General features: G+C 36.2%; 2 protein-coding genes, 1 long non-coding RNA gene and 1 other non-coding gene across 4 annotated transcripts in view; 3 read left to right on the top strand and 1 right to left on the bottom strand.

The window, feature by feature from the left end:
* The window catches only part of LOC111002697 (dynein axonemal heavy chain 10), a gene marked incomplete at its 5' end in the record, with an annotated part of 37530 nt that extends 16029 nt beyond the window's left edge, over positions 1-21501 (top strand). The window contains 63 exons of the mRNA XM_045634536.1: positions 741-899; positions 990-1226; positions 1358-1611; positions 1708-1856; positions 1942-2051; positions 2679-2857; positions 2964-3159; positions 3344-3441; positions 3575-3710; positions 3785-3871; positions 4029-4171; positions 4265-4443; positions 4516-4698; positions 4832-4957; positions 5152-5405; positions 5528-5716; positions 5816-5988; positions 6075-6240; positions 6362-6520; positions 6597-6691; positions 6769-7026; positions 7200-7359; positions 7663-7761; positions 7909-8032; positions 8168-8352; positions 8455-8547; positions 9087-9239; positions 9321-9476; positions 9648-9818; positions 10157-10345; positions 10409-10670; positions 10880-10983; positions 11274-11399; positions 11484-11661; positions 11752-11882; positions 12293-12435; positions 12630-12722; positions 12806-12908; positions 13067-13264; positions 13340-13484; positions 13603-13820; positions 13902-14107; positions 14176-14694; positions 14763-14910; positions 15026-15161; positions 15624-15778; positions 15857-16075; positions 16239-16403; positions 16478-16586; positions 16737-16900; positions 16987-17082; positions 17207-17385; positions 17452-17611; positions 17759-17960; positions 18156-18298; positions 18631-18789; positions 18860-19031; positions 19227-19358; positions 19751-19910; positions 20004-20223; positions 20392-20571; positions 20935-21081; positions 21253-21501. Of these exons, the coding sequence (XP_045490492.1) occupies positions 741-899; positions 990-1226; positions 1358-1611; positions 1708-1856; positions 1942-2051; positions 2679-2857; positions 2964-3159; positions 3344-3441; positions 3575-3710; positions 3785-3871; positions 4029-4171; positions 4265-4443; positions 4516-4698; positions 4832-4957; positions 5152-5405; positions 5528-5716; positions 5816-5988; positions 6075-6240; positions 6362-6520; positions 6597-6691; positions 6769-7026; positions 7200-7359; positions 7663-7761; positions 7909-8032; positions 8168-8352; positions 8455-8547; positions 9087-9239; positions 9321-9476; positions 9648-9818; positions 10157-10345; positions 10409-10670; positions 10880-10983; positions 11274-11399; positions 11484-11661; positions 11752-11882; positions 12293-12435; positions 12630-12722; positions 12806-12908; positions 13067-13264; positions 13340-13484; positions 13603-13820; positions 13902-14107; positions 14176-14694; positions 14763-14910; positions 15026-15161; positions 15624-15778; positions 15857-16075; positions 16239-16403; positions 16478-16586; positions 16737-16900; positions 16987-17082; positions 17207-17385; positions 17452-17611; positions 17759-17960; positions 18156-18298; positions 18631-18789; positions 18860-19031; positions 19227-19358; positions 19751-19910; positions 20004-20223; positions 20392-20571; positions 20935-21081; positions 21253-21399 (10479 nt within the window). The remainder of the gene's footprint in view (positions 1-740; positions 900-989; positions 1227-1357; positions 1612-1707; positions 1857-1941; positions 2052-2678; positions 2858-2963; positions 3160-3343; positions 3442-3574; positions 3711-3784; positions 3872-4028; positions 4172-4264; positions 4444-4515; positions 4699-4831; positions 4958-5151; positions 5406-5527; positions 5717-5815; positions 5989-6074; positions 6241-6361; positions 6521-6596; positions 6692-6768; positions 7027-7199; positions 7360-7662; positions 7762-7908; positions 8033-8167; positions 8353-8454; positions 8548-9086; positions 9240-9320; positions 9477-9647; positions 9819-10156; positions 10346-10408; positions 10671-10879; positions 10984-11273; positions 11400-11483; positions 11662-11751; positions 11883-12292; positions 12436-12629; positions 12723-12805; positions 12909-13066; positions 13265-13339; positions 13485-13602; positions 13821-13901; positions 14108-14175; positions 14695-14762; positions 14911-15025; positions 15162-15623; positions 15779-15856; positions 16076-16238; positions 16404-16477; positions 16587-16736; positions 16901-16986; positions 17083-17206; positions 17386-17451; positions 17612-17758; positions 17961-18155; positions 18299-18630; positions 18790-18859; positions 19032-19226; positions 19359-19750; positions 19911-20003; positions 20224-20391; positions 20572-20934; positions 21082-21252) is intronic.
* Trnaa-agc lies at positions 8977-9049 on the top strand. The gene has a single exon. It is a non-coding gene; the product is annotated as a tRNA-Ala (tRNA).
* A 99-nt stretch (positions 21502-21600) lies between the features above and the next one.
* Positions 21601-22726, bottom strand: LOC111002632 (ufm1-specific protease 1). Its single transcript, XM_022272795.2, has 4 exons — positions 22549-22726; positions 22315-22485; positions 21891-22100; positions 21601-21774 (listed from the first exon to the last, which is right to left on the bottom strand). The coding sequence occupies exons 1-4, from the start codon at positions 22669-22671 to the stop codon at positions 21631-21633; spliced, it is 648 nt and encodes a 215-aa protein (XP_022128487.2). The 5' UTR covers positions 22672-22726; the 3' UTR covers positions 21601-21630.
* Positions 22727-22734: 8 nt separating this feature from the next.
* LOC123690708 lies at positions 22735-23881 on the top strand. Its single transcript, XR_006751312.1, has 2 exons — positions 22735-23023; positions 23625-23881. It is a non-coding gene; the product is annotated as an uncharacterized LOC123690708 (long non-coding RNA).
* Positions 23882-24555: the final 674 nt, after the last annotated feature.

The following is a 24555-nucleotide window of genomic DNA, read 5'->3' as shown; positions in this document are numbered from 1 at the left end:
AGATAGAACACAGTTGACTAAAATTAAGACGGCTTATGGCGACGTGTATCTCGCTCGTATATATACATATTAATATTAAGTTTCTTATGTAAATAAAATATTTTTTTTGTAATGAGAAGTAAAGTTCATTAAACGTTTCCAAGACAAATTTCGCCACTGCTTGCTCGAAAGATTTTGTAACAGACCCGATGTCGGCATATCGTTTAGAGCAGGCTATGTCCTCTAAAACTAACCATAATTTAAAGTCTGAATAGAGGGTTGAGGTCTGGGCTAGATAAGGTTCAATCTTCAGATTTTATAATATCTGGAACGTTGGTTTCAAGCCATCCTTAGTTCGTGCCTTGTGACCAGGTGAAAAATCCTGCTGGAAGTTATATTTCTAAAAAGAGTGTTGCTGTAAGGTCTCACGACATGATCCAAGACTGTATTTTGATACACTTTGCCTGAAGTTTTCACTCTTATTTCACAAAAATATGGTTTCGTGACTCCTTCATAAGACAAGCCCCAGCCAACCTTCCTAATGGGGTTTCGACGAATTCCGAATATGTGAAATGGCGCAAAATCGAAAGCTGTTTTTGAAATTAATTAATACATGTTCCAAACTCAAACTAATTACAAAGTTTAAGTAAGGACATTTTTTTATACAACAGTATTAATGGCTAGACTAGTTATGTACTAATTAACAAAATAAAAATAATAAATATAAAAAAGGAGTATTATTCCTTGGTTTGGTTTTGTAGGCTCTACGAACAATTATAAATATGAACATCAAAGGATTGGATGACTTCAAGCAAGTGATGGCAGCCATTACTCAGGTCCAGCAGTTCACTGTCACAGCCGAGGTCAAGTACAAAGCCATGCAAAGCATATTCAGTATGCTCCGGCAACACAACATCGATGTGAGTGTTTTCGTACGAGCCTTATAAGCTCCAACTTTTAACTTATTTAAAATTATGTATTTGTAATAATGCGTGTGTATATAATTTTAGGTATCTGATGAAGACTTGGAATTTTCAAAGAATTTGCAAGCATCGTGGGGTACGTTATATCAAACCTCACTCTTCCGCGGAAATACCTTGGAACAAACGAAAGAGAAGTTTTCCAAACTCAATGTTGTGGAAATATCGAATTTCTTGAAGGAGCTCGATGACTTTGTTGAAAAGTTCGATAATGAAGGCCCCGCCACTGTAGGGGACGACTTGGATCGCGGACTAATTTTAATGGAGGTACTATATTTAACATAAATATTAAGAACATATAACGTTCATAAATTATTCTGGTAAAATATAAAGTACCACCATTAATTTATTCTCGTTGGGTATAATTTAGTTGAAATATCTGAATGACTTATTTCCAGGAATATACTAAATACTTTGATGAGCTTGAGTCGCGTAAAAAATTACTTCAAGCCGCAGAACAATTGTTCGACAATCCGCTTGCTGACTTCTCAAATTACAATCGAGCCAAATCCGATTTCCAAGCAATGGAACAGGTGTATAAGATTTATAAAGCACAGAAGAATGCACGAGAGCTGTGGGCCAAGACGTTGTGGGTTAACCTAAATCCACAGGCTCTGGTTGATGGAATTGAACAGTTCTTCAAAGAGTATAGGTAGGGCCACACTGGCAAGACGTTTTCTAAATAGTTTGATTAAGCTTGACCTATCTCTATTTTGTCGCGTCACTTAACTTTTATTAATTTAAACAGGAAATTACCAAAGGCTGTACGTCTCACAAGCACTGGTTTGATGTTGGACTTAAAAATGAAACAGTTTAAGGGGGTTGTACCTCTTATGGTTTCACTTAAGAACGAGGCTATGAGAGAACGACACTGGAAAGAACTGATGGCCAAGACTGGTGAGTTATTATTTTTAAGACGTTTTTATATTGTTTAAATAAAACTATATTGGATTGATACCGACTTAACGTTTTTAACTTACAGGACAGACATTCGATATGTCTCCGGAGCGGTTCACATTGGAGAATATGTTTGCCATGGAGTTACACAAGTATCAGGATGTAGCCGAAGAAATCGTCAACCATGCTATCAAGGTACATGTGGAATGTGTCATATTCATAAGTATTCTGCCCAGCCATGTTATCTCGTCGGTGCCTCAAAGTGCCACAAGGTGCCTCAAAGCTTTGAACTTCTACAAGTTTACTCGCTAAAAAAATACAAAATAGAATGGAAATAATAAAATACCCTTTCTGTCGTACATGTTCATTTTATTTACACACAATAAATTTTAAAAAAACAAACAAAAATGTAACTCAAATAAACTAAAGTAAGTAAGTTTTATTGCATCATTGCGCCATTCATTTTTCTGGCTATCCGCAGTTTTCCTTTTCCCAATTTGACTCCACTTCTCAGACCCTCGCAGGTAGCTGCGCTCCTCCTCCCACCTCCACTTTTCCTCGAATGTTCTGTACAACGTCCGCTATTCTTATTATTTTCCTAATGAAAGTATTTCAACCCAATCTCTTTTGTTTTACTATAGTAAACTAATGTTCTTTGTCAAAACAAACAATATTTTTTTATTTCGTCCACGTATTTCCTTTTCTAATGGCGGCTTGTTTAGACGGCGGTCTAGCCTTATTCTTTCTCGTTTCTGGAAGTAAGAAAGGGAACACTTTACAATAAGAACACTAATACATAATATATAGAAATCCTTTTAACAGGAATTAGCAATAGAACGTGGCGTTCGGGACGTGCAAGAAACTTGGGCCAACATATCTTTTACAGTAGCGCGACACTTCAACCGCGGCGAGGACCGCGGCTATACACTGAATCCTTGCGACGAAATCAGTGTTAAGCTAGACGATGACGCCATGTCACTGCAGAGTATGGCTGCCTCACAGTAAGTCTTCTCTAAGTTCTAAGCCATACATTGTCTATCCATTGAGTTGATAGATAAGAATCTTTTGCAAATGTAAGGTGAGTAAATAAAATATTCAACATTGTAGGTTTATTGGACCCTTTTTGACTGTTGTACAAACGTGGGAACGTCGCCTTTCCCTAATTTCTGAAGTGATAGAAGAGTGGATGGCTACTCAGCGTAAATGGCTCTATCTGGAGGGGATCTTTGTGGGGGGTGACATCAGAACCCAGTTGCCCGAAGAAGCCAAAAAGTTTGATGACATTGATAAGAATTTCAGAAAGGTAGTAATTAGTAAAAACGTATTGTGTGTGTGTTTGTTTATAATTTGTAATAATGTATAATTTCAAACAAACGCACATTTTTATATAGTTTTTTTGTATAATTTCAAAATAGACGATTTATTTATTTACTGTCTGCTTTATATTTGAATATGCCTTATAATCTAAGATTAAAGTTATATTCCAGATAATGTTGGACACGGCGAAGAGGCTGAATGTTGTTGATTGTTGTACAGTGCAGGGCAGATTGGAAGAGTTCGTAAACTTAGGTTTGGGATTACAAAAGTAAGACCCCTTCTAACGAAACTTATAATTTATCTAAAAAAAATAAGATTAAATTATAATATTATATTGTTAATTTATGCGTAACTGCTGATAAAGCATACGATTCTGATTACGTTAATGTTTGATCCTAAAGGTGCCAGAAGTCATTGAACGAATATTTAGATTCAAAGCGACGCATTTTCCCGAGGTTTTTCTTTATTTCGACCGACGAACTTTTGTCTATTCTGGGAAGTAGTGAGTGTAGCTGTGTACAGGAACATATGATAAAGGTAGTAAAGACAGGATACACTTAATAAATTTTTTAACATAAGTAAATAAAGTGTAAATAGCAATATATTTCCAGATGTTTGACAATATAAGAGGTTTAGACTTGTATGTGGATCACACAAATCGGCCCGTTGCTGCCAAAATGATTTCAGCAGAAGGAGAGGTTTGTTTTGCCGTATTTTTATATTTACATAGCAACACCTTAAATTTAAAATATTCTGGATAAATCTCGTTAAATTAAACTATGATTTTTTTTTAATTTTAACATTACAACGTTGTTATTTTTCTCACTAAGGATCTTACATTAATTGATACTCTAGATAATGGATTTCCGAAATGTGGTTTATACTGAAGGAAGAGTAGAAGATTGGATGAATCTCGTTCTTAAAGAAATGAGGAATACTAACAAATTTGTTACCAAGAAAGCAGTATTCTATTATGGCAAGAATTGGAGGGTTCCAAGGTAATTATTATTATTAATTTTAAAAATTAAAATAACGTTTATGTTTCGCTGTAAAATGCATAAAATGCTTACTTATGAATTCATTTTTTATAGAACTGATTGGATATTAGAATATTTGGGAATGGTATGTTTAGCTGCAAATGGCATATGGTGGACGGCGGAAACCGAAGAAACATTTCACCGGATAAGAAAGGGAAACAAGAGGGCGATGAAAGAACATTTACAGCAACAGAATGAACAATTGGATGGATTGGTGGTTAAAGTGAGACAAGGTAACTGTTTGCCATGACCCGAGCAAAGCTATGTTCATTTAACTCACAACAAATTATAAAATCGATCTTCAGATCTTACCTCAAACGACCGCCTTAAGTTCCGAACAATAACAACGATTGATGTTCACGCGAGAGACATTATCGAAGGCTTTGTTAGAGACAATATTACGGAAGCTGCTGAATTCGAATGGGAAAGTCAATTGCGATTTTATTGGCTCAAGAAAGATGACAACTTGTGGATCAAACAGTGCACAGGTAGACAGATTACAGCGTAAGCCTTTATCTATAAAAACGAATTCCTTTCAAACAAAATATATATTTTTTTGGAAGTGCTTTTCTGTAGTGTTTTAGATATTGTGAATGATGAATTAACAAAATAATATTGCAGGTGTATTTGAATATGGCTATGAATACATGGGACTAAATGGTCGGCTTGTCATAACCCCGCTAACAGATCGAATATATCTAACCATCACACAGGCTCTCACAATGCAACTTGGAGGGGCACCGGCAGGTATTTACGCCAAAAGCAATATCTCTTTAGTTGTGCATTCATGAATCTTTTTAAAAAGATCTTTTAAGTGAATCTCGTGTTTTGAGTGCTTTGAGTGAATGGAAATGGATGTAAGCTACTACTCAGCAAGTTTTTAAAGCATGTTTTCATGGTCCATGGATTCTTCTAGTAATTGTCACGATATTTTAAATCAGGCCCAGCTGGTACTGGAAAAACTGAAACCACCAAAGACTTGGCAAAAGCTCTTGGTCTTCTATGCGTGGTCACCAACTGTGGCGAAGGCATGGACTTCAGGGCAGTAGGCCAGATCCTTGCCGGTCTCTGCCAATGCGGAGCGTGGGGTTGTTTTGACGAATTCAACCGCATCGACGTATCTGTCCTATCCGTCATATCCACGCAGCTTCAGTGCATTCGAAGCGCATTGCTGATGAGGCTGAAACGCTTTACGGTGAATTTGTCTTTCCTCTATTCTTATAGTAAATGCAAAGCTATATAGGATTTTTATATTGTATGCAATACGTAAAACATATATTGTGTTGTATTTAACGTTTTTATGGGGTTTTCTTTTAGTTTGAAGGACAAGAAATCGATATGGACAGCAAAGTCGGTATTTTCATCACAATGAACCCTGGTTACGCCGGTCGGACCGAGTTACCGGAATCGGTTAAGGCTCTTTTTAGGCCGGTCGTGTGCATTCTACCCGACTTGGAGATGATCTGCCAAATATCACTATTCTCCGATGGTTTTCTTACAGCTAAGGTACCAAACCACATATTGTATTTATTAATACACAAATAAATGAGACAAAAATATCCATTCTGGTTAATGAGGAGCGCCAATACACAATTTTCTTATTAGGTTTTAGCGAAAAAGATGACCGTACTATATAAAGTAGCCCGTGAGCAATTATCAAAGCAGTCCCACTACGATTGGGGTTTACGAGCGCTCACTGCCGTGCTACGAATGGCTGGCAAGCTTCGCCGAGACTCACCGGGGCTAAGTGAAATCATGGTTCTCATGAGGGCATTAAGGTATATTCACGATGTATTCACGAATATATTTCACGATATCATTGCTTTTCATATTTTATTAATTTAGTCAAAATCTGTTGTTAAAGAGACATGAATCATCCGAAATTCGTGTTTGAAGATGTTCCACTGTTTCTTGGTTTAATCAAGGATTTGTTCCCTGGTCTGGAGTGTCCGAGAGTTGGCTATCCTGATTTCAATGCAGCCGTTACCGAGGTGCTAGAGGCTGACGGCTATGTGGTCCTTGCTCATCAGGTAAAGACTTACTTAATTGAGTATTACTGATGAAAATAATACCTGATTTAGTAGGTAATACAAGCGTTTGTAGGTAATAGAATTCATAATAAGATCCGTTAAAATAACAGTGGATTTTTAGGTTGACAAAGTGGTACAAATGTACGAAACAATGATGACAAGACATTGTACGATGCTGGTGGGTCCTACGGGAGGAGGGAAAACAGTTATATTGCAATGTCTCGTGAAAGCGCAAACCAATCTGGGACTACCGACAAAACTACAGATTGTCAATCCTAAGGTAATTGTAATAAAACTAATGTATTGTTTATTTAATAAAATGAACACGTTGAATTAATAAAATGTTTTCGTTGAAGGCCTGTTCCGTGATAGAACTGTATGGCATTTTGGATCCAGTGACGAGAGATTGGACAGACGGTCTTTACTCTAAAATATTCCGGGAAATGAACAGGTAGTATTTTCTTCTCTGTAATGCTCGATATTGACTGTAAGATAAGTTGCTTCTTTTCTAAATTCTCCAAATTTCAGACCGGCTGAAAAGGATGAGCGTCGATATTCTTTATTCGATGGCGATGTAGACGCCCTCTGGATTGAAAATATGAATTCTGTGATGGATGACAACAAGCTTCTGACCTTGGCCAATGGCGAAAGAATCAGACTTGCGCCGTATTGCGCCCTCTTGTTTGAAGTAGGCGACCTGAACTACGCTTCACCCGCCACTGTGTCTCGAGCGGGCATGGTCTTTGTCGACCCAAAGAATCTTGGCTATCAGCCGTATTGGGAGAGGTAATTGGACCGCGTCCAACTATTAATTTTATGTTATGTAAGTTCCTATACATATATTCTGGGAAACAATTAACTTATTCTGTCTAAGAAATTAAGTTTTTCAATTAATAAGGTGGTCTGTACTTTTAAAGACCTATCATTATTATTATTAATGTTATGATTGTCACAAATAGATGGCTTCGAAGCAGAAATAACGAAGAGGAGCGTGAGCAAATGGCCGGTTTGTTCGAGCACTATGTGCCGGGCGCCATCAACTACATCGTATTCGGTCTTTTTGGCTTGCAGCAGCAGACGCCGCTAAAGACCATCGTGCCGCAGACGCCGCTCAATTTAGTAGGCTTCTGTGAACTATTCAATTTTAAAATTATTCAAATATTTGTCCTCATAGCTAATTTCATAACAGTATATTTCAATAGCGGCGTACATGTTTGTTATTCGTGTGCATTATTTTGTTAAAGTCATAAAAACCACGACGTCAAATTACTCGGATTTTTAACATTGTGTATTTCATAAAAATTACGCATATAGTAATGCCTTTAGATAGTTCCTACAGGGTGGGGAAAAGTCAACGTCCATATTACCACTATGACTTTGTTGTCAAAAAAATAGGAGAATTGATTCCATTGGCCGTTGTAGGTAGTGCAACTCTGCTACATGATCAGCGGTCTTTTACCGAACAAAGAAGACAGTAATGAAGAAATAGATAGAACAGTGGTCGAGTGTGTTTTTATGGTTGTAAGTAAAAATTTGTATAATATAATAATTATAAAAGGCGACAGTTTGTCTCTTATTTCCTGCCATGAATCAAGTGCATCATTCCAAAACTCGTGCAGGTGAGCGGTAAAGTGATGGCTTAAACTATAGTTTTGTCAAATATTCTAGTCAATGTACAACAGTCTTGGCGCGTCTATTGTTGACAACGGAAGGTTTGACTTTGACAACTACGTAAAGAAGGCGTGCCCAATGATGCTTGTCGAAGACAGCCCGGAGAAGAAAGCCACTACAAGTATGTCTCATTTCAGTATAATATATTTTTTTATTTGAGAATCATTTATTATTACAAAAGTTAAGTTTCACTTCTACATCACATCCGCCTGACTATCTCTTTTTGTAATGTGTCTTAACGTGTTAATCGTTTTAGAGCATTTTCCAATGGGCTTTCCCACTCTTTATGACTACTGTCTGGAGTTGACAACAAAGTCGTGGGAGGCGTGGGAATGGCTCGTCCCTGACTACGAACATGACAGGGACATGAGGTTCTCTTCTATCCTTGTGCCGACCGTTGACACGCTACGGCTCACTTGGCTCATAAAGATTATGGAGAGTGTGAGTAGATCATCAACGTATCTGACACTTTTGTGGCCTTGACACACGGACAATACATTTACGATACAATCACGTGATATAAATGTGGCGAAAACATTTCAGGTCGAACGTCCGGTCCTCCTAGTAGGAGATACGGGCACGTCAAAGACTGCAATTATAACAAACTATCTCCGGGGACTTCCATCTGACAAATATGTGAGAGTTTGAGTAACTTTTATACAAATTATTTACAACAAATTAAAAAATATTAAAAAATATTTTAATTTCATTAAAACAGTTTTTTTTAATATTGCAATAAATTTTGTTCTTCCCACATTGAATATACCTCTTTGCCTCTTCAAAGCTTAGTAATTTCAGCAATGACTATAAATATTAAAGTCAAAAGAATAAAAAAATAATTGAATACAATTAGAATAATGTATACTAGATAATTAATTAGATATATTACAAACAAAAACATATACAGAAAGTTTATTTTTCTTAACCATTTTTTCTCTTATGGCTAAAAGTTACTTCTATTATAAAAAGAAGTTAATACACATTATACATTTTAATGTTGGTCATGTATTACTTTGCCAACGCGATGTTTAGTAAAAATCACTGAATTTCAATCAAATTGTCATCGGGGGCGTAGCTCAGATGGTAGAGCGCTCGCTTAGCATGCGAGAGGTACCGGGATCGATACCCGGCGCCTCCAAATACTCTTTTGAAATTTTAAATCACTTTTTATTCAGATAATCCAGCAAATGAATTTTTCATCGCGAACCTCGTCAATGGATGTTCAACGTAATTTAGAGTCCGTGGTCGAGAAGCGGACCAAAGACACCTTTGGACCACCCGTCGGCAAGAGAATGCTGGTCTTCATTGATGACATGAATATGCCAATAGTGAGCTTTCCTAATAATATCGAATTACGAAATATAGTATTTCTATAATAAATTTTTTAACATAATAATAATTGCTATCAGGTCGATACATACGGAACTCAGCAGCCGATAGCCTTACTCAAACTATTATTTGAGAGAAAAGGCTTCTACGACCGAGGTAAAGATTTGAATTGGAAGAATCTTAAAGACATCGGTTTCCTCGCTGCCATGGGCAAAGCAGGCGGTGGAAGGAACGATGTGAGTTATAGTACTTCGTAGATAATACCAAGTGGCAGACTAAAACCGTAAATAAATACGATTAAATCGTATTAAAAATAAAATAAAAACATAAAAAATACACCTTATAAATATATTGCATTCAATATTGTAACGGATTTTTGTAACTGATTAGTAGACATTAAATTCCAGGTCGATCCTCGTTTTATATCAATGTTCTCCGTATACAACTTACAATTCCCGTCAGAAGCGACTCTTCAGCGGATATACGTGTCCATTTTGAAAGGACACTTCTCTACGTTCCCGGACGAAGTACAAGAAATTGTCGAGAAGATTGTCCAGATGACGCTGGATCTCTATAAGGTTGTCTTTGATAATACTTCCAAAGGATATACATCCTCCAACTACTAATAAAAAGACGAATACGGTCTTTTTTAAATAACCTTCCTCAAAGACTGGCAACGCACTCACGACCATGGGTGTCCATAAGTTAAAGTAGGTGCCATTGATGACTGTCCCGTAGAGCCCCTCATGTAAAAAATCTGAAATATTGTACGTATATGTAATCAATATTTTTTTGTTTCCTTTAAATAAGTCTTAATAATATAAAGTTTTGGAAAACTAGTAAAATTAGTATTTGACAGAAAATCTTGCAATGAACATGACTCTGAAACAAATTAACTAATTGAAGTCTGTTACAGATAATAATAGTGGACCTTCCTCCAACTCCGGCTAAGTTCCACTACATATTCAATCTGCGCGACTTGTCCCGAATCGCAGCCGGGATGCTCCTCACTCATCCAAACTTCTTTTGCGAGAAGCGCACCGTTGTCAGGTGCTGGCGGAACGAGTTCACTCGCGTCATATGTGATAGACTCATCAACACACATGTAAGTACTTTTATCACCAAATGTCATCGTGTAATTTCGTTAGTACATGAAAAACGTTTTCAGGACAATGAGCTAATGCAAAACCATATACAAGAACAAGTGGCCAAGTACTTCCCGGAGGACGAGCCCGTCGTTCTTGAGGAGATCGTGGTGCCCGAAGAGGAACCAGTACTTGAAGAAGAAGACGGTATGGAATGCATATCGTGTAGATTCCTGAAATACTGGTTTTGTATAATCGAGCCTTCTAAACAACCGCAACACGTGGATCCAACAGCCCATGGACACCTTTGTTGGCGGCCTTTAAGAGAGGAGTTAATTTTAGAACCCTTTTTTTAATTTGGAATTCGTATCTACCAAGAAAGACCTCCACTGCATTTCGATTCCACATTCGACAGCTCAGGAATATAAATGCCGGGATGCTCGGATAACTTATTGATTTATTTAAATTATGAAATGAAATTTAAATTGCGGAATATGCTTAAGTAACAGAACACTATAGGTAGGTACAAACAGCCTTTATTTGAGTTTTTTTAGAGTTTGGCGACCCCATTCCAAAACCAGAGAAAACAGCGGCGGCACCGGAAGCCGAGCTTGTAGTCGAAGAGGAGGAGGAGGTGGAAGTCGAAAAACCACTAACTGTATGTATTATTTTAAAGAAGAACAACAACATAATATTTTATTTTTAAATATCTACCTACTTTATAATATTAATTATAAAATAATGAGAATAAAGATGAAATCGGTCAAAGAACATATGCTGAACATTAATGTGGATCTAATTTATTCAACCCTTATCCAGTCAAGTTTTGCTTCCCAGGGAAACTTTGATAGGGTTCTGCTACTGAAGCACTTATTAATTTATAACTAAATACACTAAATACTTAAAAAATTGGTTTTAGCCTAAATATTTTTAACTCTATTTTAACAGCTAGAAGAGTATGTTCTCCGAGATCCGTTGCTGTTCGGGGATTATCGTAATGCGTTAGACGAGGAAGAAATAAGATATTACGAAGATCTCTTAGATTATGAAGCGGTGTATTTTCTCTTTCAAGAGGTACCCTTTAATTGATTTTGTACAAATAAATGGGCTTATTGAAATATGTATGATCTGGTAACCGAAACAACCAAAACATTACAGATACTGGACGAGTACAACGAGCGCATGAGTAAAATGTCTGTCGTACTCTTCGAAGATTGCCTTGAACACTTGACGCGCACACACCGGATTCTACGCATGGATCGCGGAAACGCTATGATCATTGGAGTTGGAGGTTCCGGGAAAAAATCCATATGCAGACTTGCCGCTTTTGCTGCCGGTGGGCTTTTTTTCTTTTTATAGTCATATGAAAAAAAACTATTAGAATGAAAATCAGATTATTTATCATAAAAAACATTGTTTATTGTAGGTTGTGAAGTATTTGAAATCACGGTCACCCGGAATTACAACGAAAATACTTTCAAAGACGACATGAAGAGAATGTATAATCAATTAGGAGTCGATGGAAAACCTACAGTTTTTCTTTTTACGGCTGCACAAGTACGGACTCCCCATTTTTTTAAAGTCACGTTCAACACAGCTGTATACACATATGCAATGCAGCGGGTCTGGGTGTCGAGAAGCTATATCTAGGATACTTCCTCCCTTCCCTCTGTTAAATATTATGCGCTAATTCGGCTGTCACGTGTCAGTATAGTGCAAAATTTAACAATCATCCTTGCTCCATTATACTGGAACGATACCTACCATACTACCGGTTTATGTGTCTAAATCATAATCGAAAATTGTAATCCTTCTTTGACTGACAGCGATTTAGCGCAACGTCAAATTAAAAAGGAAGAAAATAAAATGCAAAATCACACACGTCAGCAATGCACGCGTACTGCTATTATAAAGTATTAGTGCAAAATTTATTCTCGTAATAGTTTTGAATAATGTTATATCTACAGATATTAGAAGAGGGGTTCTTGGAGTTCATTAACAACATCCTCATGATCGGAATGATTCCTGCACTGTTTGGTGACGATGAGAAGGATGCCATTATCAATGCCGTTAGAAATGAGAGCAGTGAAGCTGGATATGGAGTTGCTAAGTTTGTTATAGTAATCTAATCATAATCCATGAAAAGACTCATAATGTGTAAAATGTCAAAACTTTAAAAAAAGCAATACAAAGTCTTACAAATAATAATAATGCCATTTGCCTTCATATATTATATGTCTGTACTTCAAATAATTAATTGTACTTGACTTGTTAGTAGATAGATATTCTAATATTCTTTTTAAGAGATGCTGTATGGAATTTCTTCTGCAATAAATGCGCTAATAATCTGCACGTGGTCCTATCGATGTCACCCAGTGGCGACATTTTAAGGAATCGGTACGTATTGTATAAAATAGTAACATTGTTACAGTAGACATTTTAAAATCGAAAATGTTTGATATACTTAACATATATTTTAGATGTCGAAGTTTTCCCGGGCTGGTCAACAACACCACCATAGATTGGCAATTCCCATGGCCTAAGCAAGCCTTGCTGGCCGTAGCTAATGTTTTCCTTGCCGATGTACGTAAACATTTACCTTTTCTTCATTTTTTCAGTTGATTATTATATCTAATATCTACTATCATATAATATTTTCCATCATTCATTTGAAAATGCCCTTAAAATCTTAGATCTGTCGTAAAACTTTGTTGTTAAAAAATTATTATTGCTATTCTTAGGTTGAAAAAATACCAGAAGAATTTCGACCAATTATAGTAGAACATGTGGTCCATGTTCATATGTCTGTCGCGCGATATTCAGTGGAATTCTTGTTACGTCTGCGGAGGAATAACTACGTTACTCCTAAACACTACATGGACTTCCTCACCAATTACCTCTCGCTATTGAACGAGAAAGACGCATTTATTGTGGCTCAGGTAATATCGTTGGACGCTCGCGTATGCTAACATTATAAAGTAACGAATTAAAAATAATATCATTTTCAAATTAAGTGCGAACGTTTAATCGGTGGTTTGGCAAAAATTGAAGAAGCAAACGTTCAGTTAGAAGATTTGAATGCAAAGCTGGCAGTCCAGAAGGTAATTGTCGCTGAGCAGACAAAGGAGTGTGAGATTCTGCTGAAGGAAATTTCAGTGGGTTCGTATGTTTCGTAGCACATAACTATCATGTCTTTTGTTGCATGTTGTAACAACCTGTTTCGTTTCGTTCAGAATATGATCATTACTTCGCTCACTCACAAATAAATATTTTATAGCAACTGAAGCAGCTGTTGCTAAACAGCAAGTTGCCGAAATAAAGAGTGCCGAAATAACTATACAAAGTAAGGTAATCGTGGAAGAAAAATCTGAAGCTGAGGAAGCGCTTTCCGCTGCATTGCCTGCTTTAGAAGCAGCGAGACTCGCTCTGGCTGATTTAGACAAGAATGATATTACTGAAATTAGATCCTTTGCAACACCACCAGAAGCTGTGCAGGTATGAATATACTATATCTACTATACTATCGTCGTAATTCTTAAAACTATTATTCAATTAAAGTCTTATTGTTATTTCTAGGTTGTATGTGAATGTGTGGTTATTATAAGGGGTATCAAAGACGTCAGCTGGAAAGGAGCTAAGGGGATGATGGCAGATCCTAACTTTTTGAGAAACTTACAAGAAATGAACTGCGACTTGATCACACAGAATCAAGTAAAAGCAGTTAAGGCGCATATGAAAAAGAGCAAGAAATTAGAGACTATGCAACAGATCAGTAAGGCTGGGTAAGTCACGTTAAGTATTTTATGATGACAGTTTTTAATAAATAATATCTTTTTAATACTATTTACAGATATGGTCTTCTAAAATTCGTTATAGCTGTCCTTGGATACTGCGCCGTATACAAAGAAGTTAAACCCAAGAAGGATAAAGTAGAATCACTAGAAAAAGAATATACAGAGGCGTGTAACTACCTCGCTTCACTAAACCGCGAAATTGATAGACTTCAACGTACTTTGAACGGTCTTAACAATCGTTATGATACTGCGATGCTCAGAAGACAAGAGTTACAAGAAGAAACCGACATTATGATGCGACGTTTGATCGCTGCTGACAAGTTAATGTCTGGCTTATCCAGTGAACAAAAGCGATGGACGGAAGACTTAGCAGCGTTGTATGTAGAACAATCTAGATTAATTGGTAATTGTTTGCTCGCAGCGTCGTTTTTAAGCTACGCGGGTCCGTTTTCATTTTCGTTTAGACAGACTATGATATACGAGGATTGGCTGGGAGACGTCATAGAAAGGGGAATACCACTCACTATGCCGTTCACAGTCGAAAGAAATTTAACTAACGAAGTGGAAATAAGCGGGTTGGTATAAAAATAATAATAAATAAATCATTGTCATGTCTTTTGCCAAAAAACAAGATTTATTTTAGGTGGAACTCTGAAGGATTGCCTCCAGATGAGCTGTCGGTGCAGAACGGCATACTGACTACGAGAGCCTCTCGGTTTCCTTTATGTATCGACCCCCAAACTCAAGCCCTGACGTGGATTAAAAAGAAGGAAGCTAAAAATAATTTAAAGGTATGTATTATATTATTTTTTTATCGTCCATTTCCACTTAATATACTTTTACCACTATATGAATTGTGATCACAGTCAGAGTCAAATAATTCACTTAATTTGTAATACTCCCTAGGTTTTATCATTTAACGATCCTCAATTCTTGCGCCACTTGGAGATGGCTATAAAGTACGGGATGCCTGTGCTGTTCCAAGATGTCAACGAGTACATAGATCCCGTCGTGGATAATGTGCTCGAAAAAAATATTAAAGGTTGGTGTAAAAGACCATCTATTGAGTGATCCCAATCTACGGAAATGAAAGTTCATCCAAGTTCTACCAAGTTCCTTTTTTTTCAAATTGTAACGTTAGCATATAAGTGTTCTCATGTAAGTGACTATAAATGTCTATTATGAGAATAAATGTCTTTAAACCTAACATCACCATCATATATTACTTGCGTGAAACATTATTTGGAAGACCATAATCTTGAGACCGACGACTTTTAAGACATTTGTAAGCAGAACATCCCATCATCGTGTAGATCACAGGATTTTTCGACAACTTTATTTATCATTTTTTAAGGATATCTGATTTTTAAGAAAATACAAAAGATGATTCATTACAGTTAAACAAATACTCTGCAAAATATTAATAAAATTAATACGAAATCCCTGAACAACTAGAACTAATAATGAAATATGTAACTCATATATAAATAATATCTGATTTCAGTTGAGAGCGGTCGTACATTTGTGATTTTGGGCAGCTCTGAAGTGGATTACGACCCTCACTTTCGCATGTACCTGACTACAAAACTAGCCAACCCACAGTTCAATCCCGCCGCATACGCCAAGGCTGTGGTCATCAATTACACTGTCACTGTTCAGGTAACATTTATTTTATTTTATGGTAGCTTTATCATTAATAGAATTAAATTATGATTTTTATATGGATTTTTTTCTTAGGGACTCGAAGACCAATTGCTGAGTGTAGTGGTACGAGCGGAACGATCCGATCTAGAAGAGCAAAGGGAGAGTCTCATCATAGAAACAAGTGCTAATAAAAGTCTTCTCTCGGGTCTAGAAGACTCACTTCTCCGAGAGCTTGCTACTTCAACAGGCAACATGCTGGATAATGTAGAGTTAGTCAACACATTGGAAAATACGAAGTCAAAAGCTGCCGAGGCAAGCCTTTTTATTCTTTAGAGGTTGCGAGTTCTTATGAATGGCATGATGTTAATTATGTTATTTTGACTCAATAATTATTCATTTGCAAGTACAGCAAATTACAACGCGTATTGAATTAATAATGACTTCCTAACTAAAAATTTGAGTGAATTTTAAATAGGTAATGGAGAAATTAGATCTAGCAGAGGCAACGACAAAAGATATAGAGAAACTGAGAGATGGCTACCGGCCTGTGGCTAAGCGAGGCTCTATTCTGTTCTTTGTTCTCTCTGATATGGCCGGAGTTAACACTATGTACCAGTACTCGCTGTCATCATATCTCGACGTAAGGAGGAATCAAAATTCTGTTCAAGAAAACCGCGTTTGACACACAAATTAAATACGTATTTGCTATTTCAGGTATTCTCCTTCTCGCTGAGAAAAGCAATGCCGAATGTAGTTTTGATTAGGCGTCTTAAAAATATTATTGACATGCTAACTAAAAACGTTTATGACTACGGTTGCACGGGTAAGGCAAAATATATTATTAAGTTTTATTAGTTCTCGCTTCTCCTGCTAGTAACGAAGGTCTTCTCTTTATGAGTAACAAAAAAAACCTTGAATAAACCTTAAGTAGATAGTCACGCTTATTATGGGAAAAATTAATTTGAATTTGCAGGAATATTTGAACGCCACAAATTGTTATTTTCTTTCCAAATGGATATAAAACTGGAACAGAGTGAGGATAAAGTGAGTCAAATGGAACTCGACTTCTTCATAAAAGGGAATGTTTCACTCGAAAAGGCTGCTAGGGCTTGTCCAGCTACCTGGATCCCTGCTCAGGTATTTAAATAATTTGCTTTTATCGGTTACTAAAAAGGTTAAAAAGAAAATTTAATAATAAAATTCATGTTTTTTTAAATTTTCAGGGTTGGCAAGATATAATAAAATTGAGCTTAGATTTTCCTGAAACGTTTGGTGAGCTGCCGGATCACATTAGCAGAGACCTTGACTCTTGGCAAGAGGTACCTACCGTTACAACTTTCAAATTAAAATATTTTGTTATTCATTTACTTTAAGTATATATAAATATATTTGACCACAACACAATAAGCCTAACTTAAATGACGACTCTAAGCTCGATTTCAGTGGTTTGACTGTGATGCGCCGGAGTCTGCCGAGATACCAAATGCGTATCGAGAAAACTTAAATCCCTTTGAGATGCTGATGTTGCTGAGATGTTTTCGAGTCGACCGTATTTATCGTGCCCTCACCGACTACATCACTGTCACCATGGGCGAGGAATATATAACTCCTCCGGTTATCAGGTATAATGCGAGAATTATTCTTAGAGTCTGATCCTTGAAATTAAATAACTTTTCGTGCCTCTTCAGCTTAGATGGTATATTCGAACAAACAACGCCTTTTACTCCGGTGGTTTTCATCTTGAGTCCCGGCTCAGATCCCACTGCTGACCTGATGAAGCTAGCTGACCGTTGTGGTTTCGGCGGAGGAAAGTTTAAATATCTCTCGCTAGGACAGGGACAAGAAGGAGTGAGTTATATTATGTTCATATCGAAAATTTCTATACTTTTTTACGACTAATGATTTTAATCAAGTAGTAGTGCTGCCAAACATTTTTAAAAACTTCTACGAATTATAAAAATAAATTTTGAACCATTTTATATTAAATGTTAAAAGGCTGCGCTAGCTCTCTTGGAGGGGGCTATATCCCATGGTCAATGGCTTATTCTTCAAAACTGCCATCTCCTTGTCTCTTTCCTCCGAGAGTTGGAAAAGCAACTGGAGATGATGGAGAAGCCCCATCCAGAGTATAGGCTTTGGTTGACCACGGATCCGACGCCTACATTCCCAATTGGAATTTTACAAAGGTCTTTAAAAGGTAAGAATAAGTATGTTTAAGTAAATCTTAAGTCCATCATAACCATTGAAAAAGAGCGTTTGGCTAGTTTATTTTTGACAGCTTTAGAAACTGGTGATTTTTAACCATCAAGGAAGTCAACATAGTTAGCACTACTGGCTAATTATTTAATTATTAAACTAACTAGTAAACTTGCGGCGACCTTGATTGTTCTAGTGGTAACGGAACCTCCAAACGGATTAAAACTTAATCTACGAAACACATACTTCAAGATGCGTCCCCATGCGCTCGAGGAATGTCCACATCCACAATTCAAGAAGCTGGTCTACGTACTCGCCTTTTTCCACGCTGTTGTACAGGTCAGTTCAAAAAACACTTCATTTGGATAACATTGGCAACGCGGTAAATACACTGAAATATTATATTATTTGATAGCAAATATTAGTAACGGATGGCCCTCGAAGCTAAGCTACTCGAAATCTCTTCTACAGAAATCACTATAAAATCATCATGAACGAATGATTATACGAATGAGGTTTAATGTCGATAAAACATCACATTTCATTTGCGGCTTAGGAGAAGGTTTATGTCGGAGGAAGAGCACAAATCCTCCGTCCACATTATTATCGTTGAAACTGCTAACGTTAGATAAGCCATTTAAAAAGTAGAATAATTCTATCCTGCTTTTAAGGAACGGCGGAAATACGATAAAATTGGATGGAATATATCGTATGACTTTAGCGAATCGGACTTTGTGGTGAGCATGCAGATATTGCAATGCTATTTAGAAAGATGCTTTGCAGCCAGTGGGCCGATACCTTGGGCTACGCTGAAGTATCTTTTTGGTGAAGTAAGTTACATATTATTTATTATTTCTATGTTTAATGTTATTATTCTTATAAACACACATGTCTGTTTAGGTGATGTACGGAGGTCGTGTGATAGACGACTTTGATCGTCGTGTGGTAAGAACTTACATGGAGGAGTACATGGGAGAGTTTCTCTTTGATAAGTTCCAACCCTTCCACTTCTATCGCGATGCTCACTACGACTACGTGATTCCGCCAGAAGGCGAGCGAGAGGAGTATATCGGTTATTTCATTTTATAATATTATCAGCATTCTATATTTTTCCAAATCATACTCTACAGTGGTCGAATCACACTACATTTTCAATGCTAACCCTAGTCCAGTCTGACTGAATTTTAATTTATTTGAGAGAAAATATCGGTTTGGAGGTAAAAGGGACATTAAACTACCGAAAACCTTTTAACAAAATGTATTACAGATTTCATTGACACACTCCCTCTGGCCAACACGCCAGAAGTGTTTGGTCTTCATCCGAATGCTGAGATTGGTTACTTCAGCCAGGCCGTCCGAGAAATGTGGGGACACCTCATTGAATTGCAACCCCAAACGAGTAAGCATGATTTTACCTTTAATACAATAATTATATTAGAGCAACAATACAAATATTGTATTAATGTATACATGTCTATATTTATTTTAATGCTGTCAATCTATACAACGCAGTAAGGACATTAAAAGGTAAACAGAAAACCATAGTATAAAACCAAACCTTGTATGTAATCATAAAAATGTATGTCTAATTTTAATGTTTTAACTGTTAAAGCTACTGTGGAAAATGGTAAGTCTCAAAGACTAAATTATATTCATTTGATAGCAATATTTGTTGGCTTGAGCGTTAAGGTCACAAAACTCTTAGTGAGTTTTTGTTGCGTTTTTTTTGGTGAGTTTTTGTTGGTTGGGTGTTGAGTTGGTGTTTCTATTAGCCTATATTGAAATGTTCAGGTGAGGGAGGTGGAACAATGAGTCGCGAAGACTTTATTGACATGATAGCGGTCGACATTTTAAATAAACTGCCGCCCGAGTACGAGATATGGCGAGTGAGGAAACAGTTCGAGATGAGTATCACCCCTTCAGCCGTCGTCCTGTTGCAGGAACTTGAGAGGTGAGAGAATCTTACCACTCACGTAGAACAGAACACGGAGACTTTAAAGACTTTTTAATCAGTATAGCAAGTTTTTCTCTTTGCCGGTTTCAGATTTAACCGTCTAATAAGTAGAATGCGTGGCACACTATCGCTCCTGCGCAAAGCTTTAGCTGGAGAGATTGGTATGGACGCTGTTCTGGACAACGTGTCATACAGTCTGTTCAACGGACAACTTCCCAACGTGTGGCGCAGCTTAGCTCCGGCCACTTGCAAGGGTCTCGGCGGTTGGATAGACCACTTCATGTCCCGGACGAAGCAGTATACGGACTGGGTAAGACCTTCGAGTCGAGTTCATGTAATTTCTTAAGACAAAACCAATACATAATAGGTATTTACTAAATCCCTAGTTTGTTTTTGCTATTACAAAATTAAACGATAGGTAATATTTTTACTAATTTCGTTTCTCTTCTACAAAATGTGCAATTGTATTAAATTATAGGCAACTATGGAGGAGCCAGTGGTTATCTGGCTATCCGGGCTGCACATCCCCGAGTCATATCTGATCGCACAAGTGCAGATGGCGTGTCGCCTCTACACTTGGCCACTGGATCGTTCTACACAGTTTACGCGTGTCACTAAGTTTATTTCACCCGATGACATCGAAGAGCGACCAGTGACAGTAAGTCTTATCTATCTATATATATATATATATATATACAACCCCGATTTCATTTTGAAACAATTAGACCAGGGTAGAACCTTTAAAAATAATAAAAAAGGGGAACAAATAAAAATATTCCAATTGGTCTTCCATCCCCGTCTCTTTCAAATTGGTTTCATCCAACTATTATTATTTTTTTGGTTTCAAAAATTATCGACCCTGGTCGAATTATTGGGAGATTGCGATTTAAAGCTGTTGGCTGTTAATTACTATGATGGAAAAGGGATAATGTTACGAATAATGACAATAGTATGTAAATACATATTGTATACTTAGGACCATCCAAAGAATAAATGAGTAAAACTAGAAAATGTATATTAGGGCTGCTATGTACGTGGTCTATACTTAGAGGGGGCACGCTGGGATGTGGAAGATGGCTGCCTTCGTCGCTCTAACCCCAAAGTGTTGGTTACCGAACTACCTATCATGTATATCATACCCATAGAGTTCCATAAACTTAAACTGCAGGTACTTTTGCACTTTTATTTTCAGCATATAAGACTAAAAGAACTGAGTTGCACGCGTTTTTATTTTATATTACTTTTCAAAATCTGTTTATTATTTAGCAATAATAACTTTTATTTAAGGATATAACATGGAATAAATATAATTTGAATAAATCCTATCTACATACTTTAGAACACTCTTCGCACACCGGTGTATACAACATCTCAGAGGCGTAATGCAATGGGAGTGGGTCTAGTGTTTGAAGCCGACTTATGGACTGCGGAGCATTACAGCCATTGGGTGCTTCAAGGTGTCTGTCTTATTATGAATACAGACTAATATTAAAGTATTAACTGATTCTTATAATTAGATTTTTTTGTTTTTATCTAGTTAACGTAATTTATACATGACATTCACATGTACATTTTATCAACAGATCTTAATTTTATGATTGATATGATTTGTTTACTCAAAAAATTGTTTATTCGTGTCACAGAATTAAGAGATAAGTTTAATTTACTTTAAATAAATACTACAGAATGTAAGAACAATTGTTTTATTTAAAATACTTTACATTAGACATTTAGCTTTTATTTGAGGTAAACATAAATTGTAGAAAGATGATAACAAGAAATCTTTAAGTGGTTGCCATTTCACCCATCCTTTACTCTGCAAGTAATTGTTTGTCTGCTCTTTACCAACATAATGTGGATCCTGAAAGTATATTGTTTACATCATCAATTGAATGATAAAAATAAACAATACTTTTAAATTTACACATAGTCTTCAGCAAAATGATACAAAAAAATAACTTGTACATGTTTACTTACTACAATTAACAAGCTGGATTCAGCACCATTTACATGAATCCCCATAATGCCTTTAGAGGAACAATCCACATCACCACCCATCATCACTGGTGAACCAAAGCGAATAAAATGATCTTTAAGAACCTCCACTATACTTTCTAAACTTTCTTTTTTATTCACATGAATTATTTTGCATGGGATGTCATATAGTCTGTCTATAACTAGACATACCTTGAAAAAATGTTAGTTTTAAAAATTATAAAATACACAATCTACCTATTTACTTTATATCAAATATTGATTTAATGATTTAAACTAAATTGTTTATGCTTGTACTGCACCAGTATAGCTGCCCTTAACCCTGGTTCAAACAGGTTGTTTACATTTGAGATATTTTACTTTAATTTGTTGGATAAATAATGTGTAAGAAACAAAAGAACTTTACCTCAAAACTGCCAATCCATTGTCTAGAATTCAAAAATGATATTGGTTTGTCTTCTAAATCAACTAAGATTGTCTGTATCTCTCGTACTGATGGTACAGGGCATTTTTTCTCAATATTGTGATTCATCCACGAACATATTGTTTGCAATGTTCGATAACCGCAACCCCATCCCTGGAAAAGACTTAAGGTTAGAAATAAATAAGATTACATGTAAGTCTTACAAATTCTCCTTACCCTATCATCAAATCCGTCGCATAAATAGTGATAATATTCATAGTCTCCATTTATTAGATAACAATTTTTAGTAAACACTGGCGATTCCTCTATATGGACGTTTAATGTCAAATGTGTTGACATTTTAAATTGTTCGTTTCGACCTTCGTTAATATAGAATATAGGGTAACACTGTGTACATAAGTTAAATTTCAGAAGTGGATGTCAAAGTCGCAGAAATTCGTCTCTACTGTCAAAGTCTATAAAAAGTAAAGATTGTCTATCTCGCCTTAGCATTATTATAATACTCGTAAGTCCTTCATATGAAATTAACCTAAGTATGCATCATTGCTATCTATGAACTAAGGCAGTAGTTCATTGATCCCTTTACTAAGAAGTCCATCCGGAAAGGAATCAATTTAAACTCTTTGAAGATGATTTTGGATGCGCCATCTGAGTTGAATTACTAACACTTCAGCCAGTACCTAACTCAGACGTAAGTAATTCGCGGTGGATCCACAATATCGTTGGTTTGTTATCTTATATCTGTTTGTTTAGAAACTTCATCGAATTTTCCAGAATGAAAAAGTTGGAACCAAAAACGTACTGTGTTTTCTTTTGCAACAACGCCGTCATACACATAATTATTAAGCCTTCGAGCCGTTTCTGCAGCTCTGCTGCCACGGTGGAACTCTTACTCGTTAATAACACGATAATTCATGTTTTCCATTTTATAAATAACAGGACGTAAAGAAAAAATCACAACGGGATAATGAAATGAATGATATGAGTTTCGAAAATAAATTCACGAGTAATAGCTGTAAAAATATGAATTTAGAATTCATAACCAAAGGAGATAGGTCAAAATGGCCACAAAAACGGCAAAGCGTCAACCAAAGTAATCGAGAGAAATAAATATCTTCTGAAGTGAAAAATCAAAGAATATAGAAAAATAAAATGTGTATTTTAACATTTATATTTCCGTGATTTTGGTGTACGGTGTTCTAAACTTTATAGAGTCTATTTTTCTGTTACATAGGTAATTAGTTTAATGTTGTGGATGCTTTGTAAAAGAGATAAAGTATGTTTTTATATAGGCCCTCAAAAAGGCAACATCAGCTCGACTCGGTTGGAGGTGGAGAGAAGTTCGGAACTGGTTTCACCATCGCCGACATTAACAAAACCACAGCATTTTTAGAAGATTTTACCGCCAATACGACATAATCAACCTCCAAATATAACATTGCTCTACTAGCAACTCCGATGCGTGGCAACTTTACACTGTTTTCGTAAATAACATTATTCCAACTATTGCGATTGCGATGTAAATTTGAATAAAGTCTTTATAATTTTAGTTAAAAGTTTCAATCAGCACCCTTTTAAATTTAATAAGGTTATAGCTTTTCTGCAACTCACTCGAGCTATCAGTAGCAACTTTTCAAAACTGAAATATTATTGTTTTATATCGCGAGTTATGCTTTTCCGATACGGATGCTATAATTAATACGAGATAGCTATATTGCAACTAATTAAATGATTGTACAAAAAGTGTACAGTAAATTACACAATTAATAGTTTATTAATTCTGAGGTTCATGCAACATTTTAATATATCTAACGAATAACACATATTTAGTTCTGAATTAATTCTAAAAGTGAATAAAAGGAGCTACATGCCTGATCCCTGACTAATGATGGATGATCTAACGCCGAGCCGAACTATAATGTATACAATGCAAATATTAATAAAGTGCTGTCGTACACATATATTCACTCACTAGTTTTTAAATTATTTTTAAAGATTGACCTTGATCTTTTCGATAACCTTTAGTCGTTGTACTTAATACGAAATTATTTGATAAATCGTTCCGTCATTTCTATTAAATTAAAAGTAACAAACAGTCTTCTAGGCTGCCTAATTACAGTGAATGTTGATTTGACGTTGACAAAGAATGCAATTTAAACATTGATATACAAAAACCCTAACCCTAACCTAAAGCGCAGTATACAAAGCTACAGGTGTGTCAAA

This window comes from Pieris rapae, chromosome 3 (assembly GCF_905147795.1).
Source record: "Pieris rapae chromosome 3, ilPieRapa1.1, whole genome shotgun sequence".
Lineage (NCBI taxonomy): Eukaryota > Metazoa > Arthropoda > Insecta > Lepidoptera > Pieridae > Pieris > Pieris rapae.
Note: the sequence above shows the minus strand (reverse complement) of the source record. Positions and strands in the feature narration are given on the sequence as shown.

Excerpts from the sequence above, each read along its gene's own strand:
- LOC111002632 (XM_022272795.2), bottom strand. The coding sequence starts at position 22,671 with ATGTCAACACATTTGACATTAAACGTCCATATAGAGGAATCGCCAGTG. Across the intron at positions 22,486-22,548 it reads GCGACGGATTTGATGATAGG|GGATGGGGTTGCGGTTATCG; the intron begins GTAAGGAGAATT and ends AGTCTTTTCCAG. Across the intron at positions 22,101-22,314 it reads AATGGATTGGCAGTTTTGAG|GTATGTCTAGTTATAGACAG; the intron begins GTAAAGTTCTTT and ends CATTTTTTCAAG.